At 37.3% G+C, this 15,743-nt stretch overlaps 1 protein-coding gene across 1 annotated transcript; it reads left to right on the forward strand.

Annotated features, from left to right (window-relative positions):
* The first annotated feature begins 9,920 nt into the window (after positions 1 to 9,920).
* Positions 9,921 to 11,886, forward strand: LOC306886625 (DNA-binding protein inhibitor ID-3-like). The gene is made up of 3 exons (XM_079443901.1): positions 9,921 to 10,360; positions 10,473 to 10,551; positions 11,207 to 11,886. The coding sequence occupies exons 1-2, from the start codon at positions 10,070 to 10,072 to the stop codon at positions 10,524 to 10,526; spliced, it is 345 nt and encodes a 114-aa protein (XP_079300027.1). The 5' UTR covers positions 9,921 to 10,069; the 3' UTR covers positions 10,527 to 10,551; positions 11,207 to 11,886.
* The last annotated feature ends 3,857 nt before the right edge of the window (positions 11,887 to 15,743 follow it).

Consider the following 15,743-nt stretch of genomic DNA (forward strand, 5'->3'; position numbering starts at 1 on the left):
TCTTGTGGTGACATTTCTGCAAAATGATATAACATTGTTTCTTGCACGTTTAGAGACACTTTGAGTGAGTGGCACTTAAAGTCTTTTCAGTTTTATCTAAAATAGATAAACGTCACAACAGTTCATAAATGAAATCTGCAGTTAGTGGTGCTAAAAGGTTAATGCTCTATTGTGGTTTAAAAGAACATTTTGTTAGCTCTAACAAAAGCAAGCACAAAATAAAGCCTCATTGGCTAAAGCAACAATGCTTAGCTTGCTTCTACAAGAAGCTTGCTTCACTTTTATCAGGTGAGCTACCAAGCAAATTTCAGAAAAGAAAAGCCTTACATATGAAATTGGTTATGTGATTCAAATGTCAAAATGTATTAGTTTACAAATCATGAACTTTGATAAAAGTGCGTGTAGTGATGCCGCCACTCAGGGTTGGCCGCTTGTTTGTTGTCTTGGGATACAAGGAAACACAAACATCTGATCATATCCTTCATAATACGGTCGCTATTTACATCTCATTCAGTATGTAAACACTTATGTTACCAAGGCAACGACTAACAAACTCTGTTATCAGCCCCACGGTGGAAAATGAAACCATACTGGCTGGGATGCATGGGCACAGAATACAATGGTTAAACAATGAGAATAATTTGACCCGACCGTGGAAAATTTACTCTTACATAGACTAAATTTTATTAAAATTATTACATTTGATGCCTTAGATAACATTGTAAGGCATAATATGCTACCAACATTAAGGCTTTTCCTTTATTATGCTGCCTAAAATACGTAGTTATGACCATAATGCAATTCCAAATGCAATGCATCAAACTCAGTGAAAAATAAAATAATACTAGAGATGTTTTTATTATTATGGGGAGATATCAACCTCCTCAGCACTCCCACTGGAGTAAGCATAGCAGCCAACTTTAAAAGGGATATTTCACCCAAAAATGAATTAATTACTCACCCTCATGTCGTTCAAAACCTTTAAGACCTTCGTTCATCTTTGGAACACAAATTAGGATATGTTTGATGAAATCTGAGAGCTTTCTGACCCTGCATAGACAGCAATGCAACTGACACCTTCAAGGCCCAGAAAGGTACAATAGTCCATGTGACATCAGTGGTTCAACCCTAATGTTATGAAGCTATGAGAATACAGGCAAAAGAAAGTGCATATTTTACATAAAACAGTCTTCATAAACATATCTGAACATTTTGACAGAGAGGTTGACATGCAAATTTTTGCCCAACCTTACTTATTTGAACCAGAATATAATGAACTATAAAAGATGTTCTACGTTAGAATGCCGGCTCCTACGTCAGCAGCACCACACGCATGCATCGTGAACGCACGGCAAAGACTGACATGGAAGAGAAGAAATTAATGAATAAAGTCATATTTCTGTTTTCTCTGCACAAAAAAAATTCTCATAGCTTTATAAAATTATGGCTGAACCACTGATGTCACATTTTTTTAACGATGTCTATTTTAACGATGTGCTTACTACCTTTCTGGGCCTTGAATGTGTTAGTTGCATTGCCGTCTATGCAGAGTCAGAAAGCTCTCAGATTTCATCAAAGATATCTTCATTCGTGTTCCAAAGATGAGCAAAGGTCTAACGAGTTTGGAACAACGTGAGTTATTAATGACAGAATTTTCATTTTTGGGAGAATTACCCCTTTAATCATGTGTGCCTTAGTCACATAATACTCTTGACATCATTGAGTTGCTGCCAAAGTTGTACAACAGTCAATCAATGTTTGCGGAAACCATAGAAATGAATAAGAAATGCCATAAACTCATGTCCTTATTTCTGTTTTAAAGCCATTTTTGGTTCTACCTATGTAGATCCTTCTAAATAGTTTGCATATGACAGCTGACAGTAAGCAGGAGATATACAACTGATTAGTTTTTGTTACAGAGCTTGACACGTTTTTCTAAACTAATGGACAGATATTTTAGTCTCACATTTTAGCAATGGAAAATCTGCACAATCACAGTGTTTCCCTGCTTATCATCTGTCTGCCTCTCCATCACTGCTGATGATCAGACCTTGGTAGACGTCTGAAAGCTGATAATTAACTCAATCTGTTGACACAGGTGAGCATCTCTGTGGTAATTTAACACCCATTACAAACAACACGCACACAATCCTACAATTAAACTATTTATCACACAAACCAAATCCACACACCCAGACATATGATCACATTTACACTTTCCCGCATCTCAAAACACTCATAATCGCCAATCTAAAACTCATAGTGTAAATGATTGTTTATGTTTATTTGAAGTGTTTCACACTCAGACATTGCGGGACAGTTTGTTTACCGGAATCGTTTCTCACTGTGAATCTTATCTTAATTACTCTGTGCTTCTCACTATATGGCCTCTTCGCAAGTCAAAGGTCATCAGCTCTCTATCTTAATCACCCCCCCCCCCCCCCTCCCAGACAGGGAATGCTAAACTGATGTAAGCTTAGCTTTACCACAACCCCCATAATCTTGTTCGGTCACCCTGACATTAGCTAGAACACGACCATATCAAGGGCTGATGACCTCTTGAGCTTTACTGTTGGTTCTGCACTAGCTGCTCCATTGTCTTGCAATTATTAACTAATTAATGCAATGACCTTGAATAATTATATCATTTATCTTCTGTTGTTTTATGTAAAGAGTTTACTCATCATTCAGTTGATTCTAAATCATTGGTTTGAAGGTTAAAACTGAGCAGCTTTGTGGATTTAGTGTAAAAGAATTTGAGAGGTTCTGTGTACAGAACTAATACATTTTTAATGTGTAGATCTAAATATATTTATTTTAGACATTTTATGTTCAATATATTTATTATTTATAATGAACATATTGTTTATAAAATGTTCATTATTTTATGTTCTTGCTATCTTTGTTTATTTTTTGAGGGGTTGTTCTAAATAAAAAATAAAATTCTATCATCCTTGCACATTATTGATATACACTACCATTTAAAGGTTTGGGGTGATTAAGATTTTTATTTATTTTTTTGAAAAAGAACGAAAGAAAGAATATGTTTTATTCAACAATAATGCATTACATTGACCAGAAGTGTCAGTAAAGACGTTTACAAAGTTACAAAAAATGTCTATTTCAAATAAATGTTTTCCATTCATCAACAAATCATTACAAAATGTATTAAAAATTTTAGGCAGTACAGCTGCTTTCAACATCGATAATAATAAGAAATGTTTCTTGAGCACCAACTCAACATATTGGAAAGATTTCTGAAGGATAATGTGACATAAATTACATTTTAAAATATAATCCAATATTTTATTTGTAATAACTTTTATAATAACACATTTACTGACTTCTTTCATTAATATATATATATATATATATATATATATATATATATTAAATCCCTTACGCTTCACATGATGAGTCAGTTTTTTTTTTTCTTTAAATCCTATTCCTTTAAATTTGTTTTATATGTATTACTGTAAATGCTAAATCATCTTTTTCACAAAGCAAAGCCCCCTAGCAATGGTCTTGGCTTTCTTATAGACCGTAATGTAAAGTCGCATAGGAACCTAAAGTGTGTCATTGTGTCTATTTGAATCACAGACAATGCGTGTGTAGTGGGACAGGAAGCAAATGGTGACATCTCAGAAGATAAGAGGTTAGTTATGTCTGATTAGTTGACTGTTTATCCACGTTGGATCTTAAAATCAGGTCAGTTATTGTGTGAGTGTGTGTATGTAGCATCTTGAGGAAGGAGAGGAAGGGGCAGTGACCTGGATAGGAACAGCAAAAGGAGGGAGACCATGTGTCAAGAAATCAGCTGTTTGTTTCTCAATGGCTCTTTCACATCATCTGTTCATGGAAAGATCTCAAATGAACATGAGAATGTGTACATATATGTGTGCATAGAAATACTTTGAAGTCGAAAGACCAAAGAACTTTCGGTGATGTCAAAGCATCGTTGAACCAGAAAGAAATGTGTGCACATTGGCTCTAATTTACATGCAGACACTCAGTAAAACTGTCTGTAAGGACAAGAGGGCTTTTGGCCTGGGTTTATCTCCCTGAGCTCTGTCTCACTGTCTCTTACAATGGCTTGCCCTCTTTCATCCTTCTTTCATCCCTTCTCTTTTTCCCTTGTTCCTGTCATCTAAATCCAACTCCTGTCTCAGTCTGTTTTTATAGTCGGTGCATATGCTGTATGATACTCATGCGTTTGACCCCAGGATAAGTGTCTACTGTGCAGCCCTACTTCACCTTGGATCAGTGCAACCAATGCAAACATAACCAGTTATGTAATTTAAGCACAAATCTCTGGCACCGGATTTATGGCTCAAAAACTGTCCATGATCTTTTGTTTCTCTTCAAGAGATCTCCATCAAAACTTTTAGATGCAAACTGATCTGGTCTGGCTGCCCTGCAAGGCATATTAAATATGTTATTTTATTTGTATTCTTTTACAACTAATTAGATTGCTAAACATTGATATACATTGACACACTATATTTAAATAACAATACTGTTTTAGGCCAACCTTTTCAAATTGTTGTATCTCATATGGTCCTATCCTGACAAACCATACATCAATGGAAAGCTTATTTATTCAGCTTTCAGGTGATGTACAGTGGGGCAAATTTGATACACTGCCGATTTTTCAAGTTTTCCCACTTACAAAGAATGGAGAGATCTGTCATTTTCATCGTAGGTACACGTCAACTGTGAGAGACGGAATATAAAAAGAAAATCCAGAAAATCACATTGTATGATTTTTGAATAATTAATTCCCATTTTATTGCTTGAAATAAGTATTTGATCATCTACCAACCAGCAAGAATTCTGGCTCTCACAGACCTGTTAGTTTGTCTTTAAGAAGCCCTCCTATCCTCCACTCATTACCTGTTTTAGTTGCACGTTTGAACTCGTTACCTGTATAAAAGACACCTGTTCACACACTCAATCAATCAGACTCCAACCTCTCCACTATGGGCAAGACCAAAGAGCTGTCTAAGGACACTAGGGACAAAACTGTAGACCTGCACAAGGCTGGGATGGGCTACAGGAAAATAGGCAAACAGCTTGGTGAGAAGGCAACAACTGTTGGCGCAATTATTAGAAAATGGAAGAAATTCAAGATGACTGTCAATCTCCCTCGGACTGGTGCTCCTTGTGAGATCTCGCCTCGTGGAGTATCAATGATCCTGAGAAAGGTGAGGGATCAGCCTAGAACTACACGGGAGGACATGGTCAATGACCTGAAGAGAGCTGGGACCACAGTCTCAACGGTTACCATTAGTAACACACAACACCGTCATGAATTAAAGTCCTGCAGCGCGCCCAAGGTCCCTCTGCTCAAGCCAGCACATGTCCAGGCCCATCTGAAGTTTGCCAAAGACCATCTGGATGATCCAGCGGAGGCATGGGAGAAGGTCATGTGGTCAGATGAGACCAAAATATAATTTTTGGTATAAACTTCACTCGCCGTGTTTGGAGGAAGAAGAAGGATGAGTATAATCCCAAGAACACCATCCCAACCGTGAGGCATGGGGGTGGAAACATCATGCTTTGGGGGTGCTTTTCTGCAAAGGGGACAGGACGACTGCATCGTATTGAGGGGAGGATGGATGGGGCCATGTATCACAAGATTTTGGGCAACAACCTCCTTCCCTCAGTAAGAGCATTGAAGATGGGTCGTGGCTGGGTCTTCCAGCATGACAATGACCCCAAACACACAGCAAGGGCAACTAGGAGTGGCTCCGTAAGAAGCATTTCAAGGTCCTGGAGTGGCCTAGCCAGTCTCCAGACCTGAATCCAATAGAAAATCTATGGAGGGAGCAGAAGGTCCGTGTTGCCCAGCGACAGCCCCAAAACCAGAAAGATCTGGAGAAGACCTGTATGGAGGAGTGGGCCAAAATACCTGCTGCAGTGTGTGCAAACCTGGTCAAGAACTACAGGAAACGTCTGACCTCTGTAACTGTAAACAAAGGTTTCTGTACCAAATATTAAGTTCTACTTTTCTATTGTATCAAATACTTATTTCATGCAATAAAATGGAAATTAATTTAAAAGTCATACAATGTGATTTTCTGGATTTTTTAATATGTCTCTCACAGTTGAGGTGTACCTACGATGAAAATGACAGATCTCTCCATTCTTTGTAAGTGGGAAAACTTGAAAAATCGGCAGTGTATCAAATACTTATTTGCCCCACTGTATAGCATACATCTCAATTTTGTTTTAAAAAAATTAACCCTTGTGACTGGTTTTGTGGTCCAGGTCGCATATACTTAAACCTTTTTGACCATTGCTTTGCAAGTTTTTGCTAATGTCATACAAAATCTGTTCATTATTGTTTCGTTTTGTCACCCCTCTTGCTGTTTGTGACACTCGCTTTCTATCACTCAAAAGAAGTCGCCACTCCTTTCTCTGTGGAGAATATTCTCGCGGTTTTCTCGGCGATCCCTTATTGGACAAATAGAGAGGCTTTGTCGACGAAGACGGAAAACACGCCTTGAAAGATTTTCTTTGGGAGTTATGAGGGGATGGAGGGCCGCGCTAATTATGCACGGCGATTGTTGATGGCTTGATTGTGTGCGTCCAGCTGCACAGAGGCGCGGGGACGAGCAGAGGGCGGGGACGCGGAGCAGGCCAGACTCACTGACGCCAGTCGCCACATTCTCCCATGCGTTGGAAAACAGGCTCGATTGTGCCGGACCTGGTCCACAGACACCGCGGTCATACTGAACTAAACAGAAAGTGAAGAAAATACGCCTCACGTGTCCCCTGTGTTAAATCCAGCAGTAACAGGCAGCACTTAAAGTAGTTTTCATATTGTGATCAAACGGCACGTCAGGTCAGTTCACGAGGTGTGTGGTGCGTCACGTGATTAGGGAATAATAAGGACATATTCATTCTAGCTTAATGTGCTTTATTGGCATGACATAACTGCATGTTTGTATTGCCAATAGCATTGTAAAATGCGTAAATTGAAGTAAAATAAGCAATGCAAATGGAGTGAACAATTAGTATGAACAAATAAAATTGTGGTGTGAAATGAAATAAAATATTTGCATGAATAAAATTAGAATGTAACAACCAGCTAATTGAGACAGCAGTATCACACTCCTTATCATGCAAATACTGAATATCAGTACATCCATGAAACCAAATGTTTTCAAAGGTGCTACTACTTTATACATTATACATTTTAGATTTAAAAAATTTGCCAGTTGGTTCATGTAATGAGAAGAAGCCTTTGCAAAACATTGGTGTGGAACAGTGTATGCGAGTGAAGCAGAGATATAAATTACTAAAGTAACAATTAAACTAATTAGTGTGTTTAATTAGACAAACATGTCAGTAGGCTAATAGTTATAATAAGCCAAATTGCAGGTAGACATTGAAAGGGACACATAGGCCTACTCAAGTAACTGTCCTATTGGGCAATGACATATTGTTCTTATTATCGCTTTAGTATAACATAGGCCTAATGCCTGAGACAAAACAGTGGCTTCTCCCAACCAAACATTTAGGGGGTTGCTTGGTATCAGCAGAGATGATGAAACATTCCATGATCTGTTTTCAAACATGTTTAATTTTGTTTTGTTTTTTGGGTGACCCTTCTTGCTCTCACACCCACATCTTCTTCTTTTTTTCATTCTTTATTGCTATTTTCGACCCCAACATGGATACTTGCAGAGGCCTTCTTCCCATGCTGTTGGTCTTTGCAAGAAATTAAAAGGCTGAATTTCTTGCAGTCGTGCAACAAGGCATCCAAGTGGATGCTGCACACTGGTGGTGGTTGAGGAGAGACCCCCCCCACATGATTGTAAAGCGCTTTGGGTGTACGGCAATACACAATAAATGCGCTATATAAATGCATCATTCATTCATTCATTCATTCATTCATTCAAGGCAACATCAAATATAAGGGCAGTTTCTCTGCATCCTAAGTAATTACCACGGCCTGCAAAGAAGTGCATTCATCCGGTTGCATGCACATAAAATAAAAGGTGTGAGCAAGCCAGTCTCTAAAATTTACAATAGGCAGGTTAGACGCGGGTTATAATTTTTAACTAATGTAATGATGCTTTGAGGAACAGAATGACAGTTGTTTTAAAGTGCTGTAATATTATTGGAGTCAGTCATTCAAGTAGTGCACTTCTAACATGTTAGGCTACAACCTATTCAACCTAGAAACCTGTTTCTCACAGCCTCTTTTTTATTCATGTAAAATTAAATAAATTTGACTAAAGTGTACTCAATTTAACACCGGTTTGAACATGACAAAATATAGGCTAACCTACCATTCAAGCAAAACAGGAATGTGTTTTATTTGGGAACTATTATACTATTGCAGTCTGAGAAAACAGAGCTGCTTTTGTATTAGTTTAACTAATCTAGCCAAACTGAAGAGCTTTACACGCGGAAAAACTCTTCACTGAATGTAAGTCCAGGTGTGCGCAAATAAATTGTGCGGGCAAGTCTACATATCTTGTGCGAGAGGTTGGGCGGGTTCTTCATAGCTTGATTGACAGCTGTGCTGACCAATCAGAGCGGCGTCACGGCCGACACTAGTCTTTTGCAGATGGGGTGCGCGCTGGAGCGCGTGAATGGATGACGTCGGGAGCCCGGCGCCAGGCTGTCTGGGACTCGCGCGTTAGATCAACACAGCTGGAGCGGGACAGGACACACAGCTGGCCCGCCAGCGCATTCCTTCACAAAAACAGCACTGTGAGAAAAGAGGGGACACATTTTGATGTAAACTAAAAATGCGCTGGGTTAAAACTGGAACGAGAGTCAGGCTATAGTTTGATTGTAACTTGCGAAGCTTCCTCTTCATATAAAAAAAGACTCATGGGAGACAGCTATAGTTATGATCTATTTATAGATAACGAGTAACACTTTTAGAATGCAAGAAAACCGCGCGCAGCGGTTTGCTCAGAGATTCCTGAGTTGGTTATTAATATTTCTATGATCGTGAGAATATTAGGAGATGTTTTATTGAAAAAGATCTATATTTATCCCTCTTGGCATGAGACTCTAGGGGGGTATCAAAGTTTCAAGCTTGATTCATAAAAAAAAAAAAGTAGGCTACATTGAACTCGTTAGTGCATGTTGTGACTTAGGCACTTTGATTTTACTAATATTTTAGGGTTTTAATTTTAACTAGCAATTAATTATCTACATTTTAGAGGGTTGTTTTTTTTCTGTGTGGGCCTTAAAATGTGTTGTGTATAGATATTTAACCTCATGTAGACTATGTGTGTAGAATAGTCTCCTAAAGGAATTAATTCCCGACGCCAGTTTGTCTGCAGGTCACGGGAGTAGCAGATTTATGAAATTTCTCCATATCATGTCTTAATTATAAGCGAATGATAGCATTTTCCTTCCGCTTTTTCCTCTTCAAATGTTACAGATCAAGATTGTTCACTTTTAAAATAGATAAGGTTAGCGCAGCCTAAATCACAAATTTATAATGTTAATTAAAATAGAATTGTGAAAATAATTTCAAATTACTTGTTTGCATAGCCTACAATATTGCCAAAGAATAATAAAAATAATACATAATAATAGGCTAATAATAAAACGTATATTGGGGGGACGTGTGAACTTTAAGCAAAGTTTATATTTAATCTACTGCACAAGCTGGCCCAGCTCCGTTTAGGTTCACTGACCCCAAATCTTCACTCAAATCCACTACTGAATATATATATATATGGTATTCTGACAGCTCTTCCTCATTCCACCATTCTGTCTGACTGACATCTCTACGATTCCAATGACGAGTTATCTATTTGCATAGGGCGGGGCCTGTACTCTTAAACGCCTCTTACTATTGGCTAAGCAGCACATGAGGGTTTGTTTATTTTTGGAGAGGGTGGAGCTACACGAAGCAACGCTTGAAAAGCGGTCGCTGCCTGCTCGTGCTTCCATCGTTCAGTGAGCACGAGACGTGGAGAGAGTGAAACGTTGGATATCTATCAGGCGGGGGAGCTAGTTCCTCTCACTTCCCAGACTTCTTCAGACATCTCTACAGCTGGATTCTTCTAGCAAGTCAGACGCCAGATCCAGAATGAAGGCGATTAGTCCGGTTCGCTCTGTCAGAAGCTGCTATGAAGCGGTGTGCTGCATCTCAGAGCAGAGTCTCGCGATCAGCCGCTGCAAGAGTCCCGTTGAGGAGCTGTCCGATATGAATGACTGTTACTCAAAACTCAAAGAGCTGGTCCCCAGCATCCCTCAGAACAAGTCCGTCAGCCAAGTGGAGATTCTTCAGCATGTAATAGATTACATCTTCGATTTACAGATTGCATTGGAAAACGAGACGGACACACAAAACACGCCTGACATGTTCATGTCAATGAAGGTGAGCGCGACATTATTTATTGTCTCTTACTGACTGTCATTTATGCGGTATATTAATCAATATAAATTTCAGTTGAAGAAATTCTAACTTTACATGTATTTTCCTCCTGTAGAAATCAGAGATGAGCCGTAATTTCTCCAAAGAGGATGAAGCTATGTGCCATTAGGACAGAGGAATGACATCGTTCAATGGTACGTTACTGATTAACCAAGATTAGTCAAATTTTGTTAGGCATTAATCTACACTCCTTTATTAACCTTGAAAAATAAAAGTTCTTCAGTCCTTATAGGTTCAGCAAAGAACGCTCTTCTAATCAAGAACCATTTCTGATCTGAAGAACCTAGAATGAAACATCAAGAACAATTATATGATACTTTTGAGATTAAACGTGGTCTTTGTTTCATTATAGGTTCTTTAGACCAGCATATTGGTTTTGAGTACTTTAAAGCAGATTGTTTTTCACAAAACAAGAATAAAACGTTCTTTGTGGTATCTTAAAAAGCGTATCCTATATGATATTAGGCTGGAAAATGTTTTAAGTGGAATCTAAAGAGCAAGTAAAGCAGTTAGAGTTACTAATTGATTAGCCTAGTCATTATGCATGGGTTAAATCTCATGTTTTTGGTAAATGTTATACAGGATAAGATTACGTATTAAAGTCTGTCCAGTGTCCTAATTTTTTGGTCATCGTGCCAATCAGCAAACAAGCTTGGATTCCCCTATCAGCTCTAGCAAATGAAAGTTTTCCATTTGGCGCCAGACTGTCTGCAGTCCGCCTGAATCCACAGTGTGTGTGTAAGTGTGTGTGCTCTGAGTTAACTTTTCTCCCTCTCATCTATGCTGCAGGTGCGGGATAGAAACTTTTCTCCTCCACTTATGGAAGAAAAGAGAGTGAAGGGGTGAGCCGGGTGAAGGAGTGAGGCTCTATTCAGAGTGTGGGAAAGCAATCTGCACCCCTCTCGAGCTGTCTATTCTTTGGTCACTGGACACTTGAACAAACCAAAGCCGAGGAGTTTTTAAGATCACAAAAAAGAAAAGCCCTCTGATTTTTTCCTTAATCATTCCTTTTTTGTGGCAACAATCAAGCATTGTATATTTTGTACTTGCTACATTCCTGACTATTTGGACTAACTAATATCTCTTCACACACCCTTCCTTCCCAGCCATTCTTGGAGAATACCCCCCCCCCCCCCCCCCCTCCTCCTTTTTTTTTCTTGAAAACATTTCAGCATGGCTGCAGTTTGGTCTCAGTGAGCTTCTTGATCACTGGGATGATGTACATATTGTGCTTGAGGGGAGTTTTTGTGTTATAGGGTGGGAAGGGCCTTGGGCAGTGGGAATACAGACGTGGATTAGAATTTGAACTCTATAATATAGAGTGGATTGTATATGTTTGTGGGGATTGTCTATTTCTACAGACTGTCAGATCAACGAGTTTCATAAACTCCTTTATGAGTTTTTTGTTTTGTTTTTTGCTTTGTACTTACTCTTTTTACACAAGAAAATAAATCATACATGAAAGTGAGAAATATGTGGTTCAGTATCATTTCTTAAAGAACTCAATGCAGACTTTTTGCCGCCTTTAAATCATCAAATGTGTCTTATAGATATATACTGAAAATATAGTGTGCTTTCGGTTTAAAAGTGATTCCCTTTACTCCATCTCCTCCTATAGCTGTTTGTGATTAATATATTAATGATATGAAACATCATTCCCAACACAGTCACTTTCAAGATATTGGATTTTTTTTTTAAACATCTAGAGAGAAACTGTTTATGAAAGGCTATGTGTAAGTAAAACAAGTAAATACTGGTTAAAAGTAAAAGTACAGTGCATCTGCCAAAAATCTTTCCAGAGTAATCTTGGACTTTTTTGTGTTTAGCATATGATCTGTTACAGGCCTACACAACAATGTCTTAAGTGTGAGTCACTTTATTTAAATAGCACATCTGTCTGTAGTTCTCAATCAAAAAAGACCTTTGCCCACAGAACTAGTTTACTGCAAAAGTGGCCTGTGGTCAAACTTTGATAGCATTCATCTCATCTGGACTCTAAACGAGGGATTATGGTCTTAAGAGGCTGACCGTCTGCACACTTAAGGTTTGAGATTTGGGTGTTGAGTTATGCGAAGTGTCCTGAAGGACGCCTTCAAACATAATAGTTAATATAGTAACACCCCGTGTTCAAAATAATGATCACATACACGTTTCCGTTTAAACCGCAGACAATGAACTAGCACCATCTTGTGGCTCGTATATGTAAATTAAATGTAGGACAGCTTGTGGGTGAAATGTAGTGGCTAGCTGTTACACTTTGTATTTCAAAATAAATATATGATCGAATATTTCTACCTATTTTTGTTAATTTCAGTACAGACACATACAATAAAGTTGTTGCTACAAAAACCTGTCACTCCCCTTTAAAACAGTTCATTGAACACATGTTGACCTTTTGTGACAATAGCCCCAATCACAGAGGATGTCACAGTATTTAGGTTAAACTGCCTTATTAAATCTAAATTTGATGTTTATTATAATTACACACAAATCTGAATGTTTTTGAACATTTGAAAACAAAATACAATACCCAGCTAGAGAAACATGTTTGTGTAATTCATCTTTTGACTCGTTCGGCTACTGAGCTATATCCTTTGTCACAACTTCTCAGCCTTATTTTTATGTTTAGTAAAATATTCAAAGATGTTTTCCAATAAATGGATAAATTAAACATTACAAAGTTAAACTCTGCTTACTGTATTTTGGTAATGCAGTATTCTCTCATTCAATATTTTACTTTGTTTAAATAGCCTAAGTAAAATCTGACGATAGACAATAGTGCGCTTTGTTTATCATGATATTCTTCACAAATGAGGAATACTTGACTTTTATTAGGCATTAACCAAAAACCCAGTCAAAAAAGAAATGGCAGGAATCCCGTGCATATCTATGTCTCCCCAGAAGAGGGCGGACAAGAGTACACGACACTAAACTTCTCGAAACGTATACGTTGCTGTTTGTTTTGCTGTGCCATGGGTTTAATGCGAACGAATGCACGAATATATAAACACTACTTTACTCAGAAAGAGCTCACATTATAGACTTACTTTATAGTTTGCTAGGCTGAAACTTTAGTGGTACTACAACCTTGGTACCCACGTAACGTTAGCTATGCCTAATTAAGGGGAAACTTCATTTGTCACTTTAAGAATATATGCAGATTTTTCTTCCATTTTAACTAAATTTGCTCTTTGGAACTGAATTTTAGATGCCATTTCCACCCTTTTTTCTTGTACATCATAAAACAGTATGTCTCTGTCATTTGTCAAATAATTCAAATGAATGAATAAACTGAAATAAATGTTCATTTTAAAATCAATTACAAATGTAACAAATAAAAATACCATAACAAATATAAAATTTACTCAGACTGACAAGAACTCACATAATAAACTTATCTTACAGTTTGTTAGTCTAAAACTTTTTTGTTTGTTTGTTAATTTTCTCAAATAAACCTGCTTTATGTGTTAGATTAAGCTAAATCCACAACGCCTGCCATGAGGTGGATTTTAATGTGTGTATTGGGGGCATTCTGTGCTTTAGGAAATACTTTTTCATTAAAAGCACATATTTGACATTTACAGTGTTTGCAGAGGCACTAAACCCATAGCTAGCCCTGGATGAACCAGTTTAGGACCAGCACATGACCAGCTCAAACCAGCATCCATGCTTCAAAACCTACCTAACCAGCATATGCTGTTTTTTTCAACAGGGAGATCTATTATACATCAAAAGTAATTCACTAAAAGGGCATTTTCTGCCTTCATATAGCATGTGGTGCATATATCCACAAGATCTGAATCACCATCTTACTCTTGTGTATGTTGTCATATTGTTTGTACTTTTTTTTTTTAATGCTCCACTGCCATTGTTTAGTAGAGACACACTTCCAAATAAACTCTGTAAAGCCATCACTGGGCAAATGGTTGGGTGGGAGAGTTAACAATCATCTGAAGCATTGGGGGTTTGCTCTTTGTGCCAGATGATAAGATCCTTTCAAGTGTAAAGATTATTATCTGTGGGGTTGTTTAGGGCTTTAACCTGTTACCCTGCGCCCCTATTTTTGAGCATTTTGTAAAAAACGATATAACCAAATAAAAATGTCTGTAGCTCTTGAACCCTAAGGTCTATATTTAAAAATCTGGTGTTGTTTGAAACTAGACACTTGATCCTTTGTTACTCTAGAGTCATAATAACTCAAAATTAGTATAGCAATAGAGTAAAACAAGGTAAAATATACATGAAATTGACTCGCGATATGTTTTAATGAAGCTCACTAAGGGAAAAATGGATGAGACTTTCATGCCAAAGGCCTGAAAACACCATAAAGATAAAGCTGAACATCTGACCATGTTTTGATTCAAATTTGAGGATGATACTCCCAAAAATGTAGTTTCTGTAAGCTTTTATTTAAAAAAAATCTAGGCGTCCTTTCAAAAAAGCCATTTGGAGACCCCAAATAGACACTTTGTAAACAAATGTCCAAATGAGTCAAAACTACATAATACATATATGTATATCAATTCAGAACTGCTCTGCTCACCAAAACACACAATAAAAAACTATTTCTGAACAGCATTTGTAGTGCTGACTCATTTAGTCATTTGGTTAGTCTACAAATGGCATTTTTGAAAAAAAACGCCTAAATATTTCCTGAAATAAAATATGAAATAATAAATTTTTTATAGGTAAAGACTTACAGAAAGTACATCTTTATGGTATTTCATTTCAAGAAAAGCTTTGGAAAAGTCATTTGGATATTTTATTTCAAGAAAAGTCTAGGAATCCTTTCAAAAATGCTATTTAGAGACTCCATAAGACACTGCATACTACATATGTATATCAATTCAGAACTGCTCTACCAATGAAACCACAAAAAAACACAAAACTATTTCAGAATTTGAACATAACTAAACAGTCTTTATTCTGAACAATTCCAATAATGAAAACAGTGAACCAAAACAGATTTGATCATTTTTGAACTAGTGAAAACACAAAACATGCAAAATACATTGTTTTTACAACATTTGTATTTTTTATTTATTTTATATGGTGAATATTATGAATATTACTATTTTACTAATATAGTAATAGATTACTATTACTAATATTACTAAATAATAAAAAAAAAAAAACTATTTACAGTATTTACAGTGGAGGAAGACGCTCTAGCAGCCACTAAAATGGTTTTTTTTCTGACCATCTGGATTCACCAGACCTCTGAAAAGACAGGGAAGAGTGAGAGAAAAAGAGTGAGAAAGTGTGTAAGCAAAACAAATCAAACTTGCAACACTGTTTACATTTTGTACACACACACACACACACA

This window comes from Barbus barbus (genome assembly GCF_936440315.1).
Source record: "Barbus barbus genome assembly, chromosome: 20".
NCBI lineage: Eukaryota > Metazoa > Chordata > Actinopteri > Cypriniformes > Cyprinidae > Barbus > Barbus barbus.

What these genes read in the sequence shown, in the direction of transcription:
- LOC306886625 (XM_079443901.1), top strand. Translation starts at nt 10,070, where the DNA reads ATGAAGGCGATTAGTCCGGTTCGCTCTGTCAGAAGCTGCTATGAAGCG. An exon ending in ACATGTTCATGTCAATGAAG is followed by an intron (nt 10,361 to 10,472) that starts GTGAGCGCGACA and finishes TTCCTCCTGTAG; the next exon opens with AAATCAGAGATGAGCCGTAA.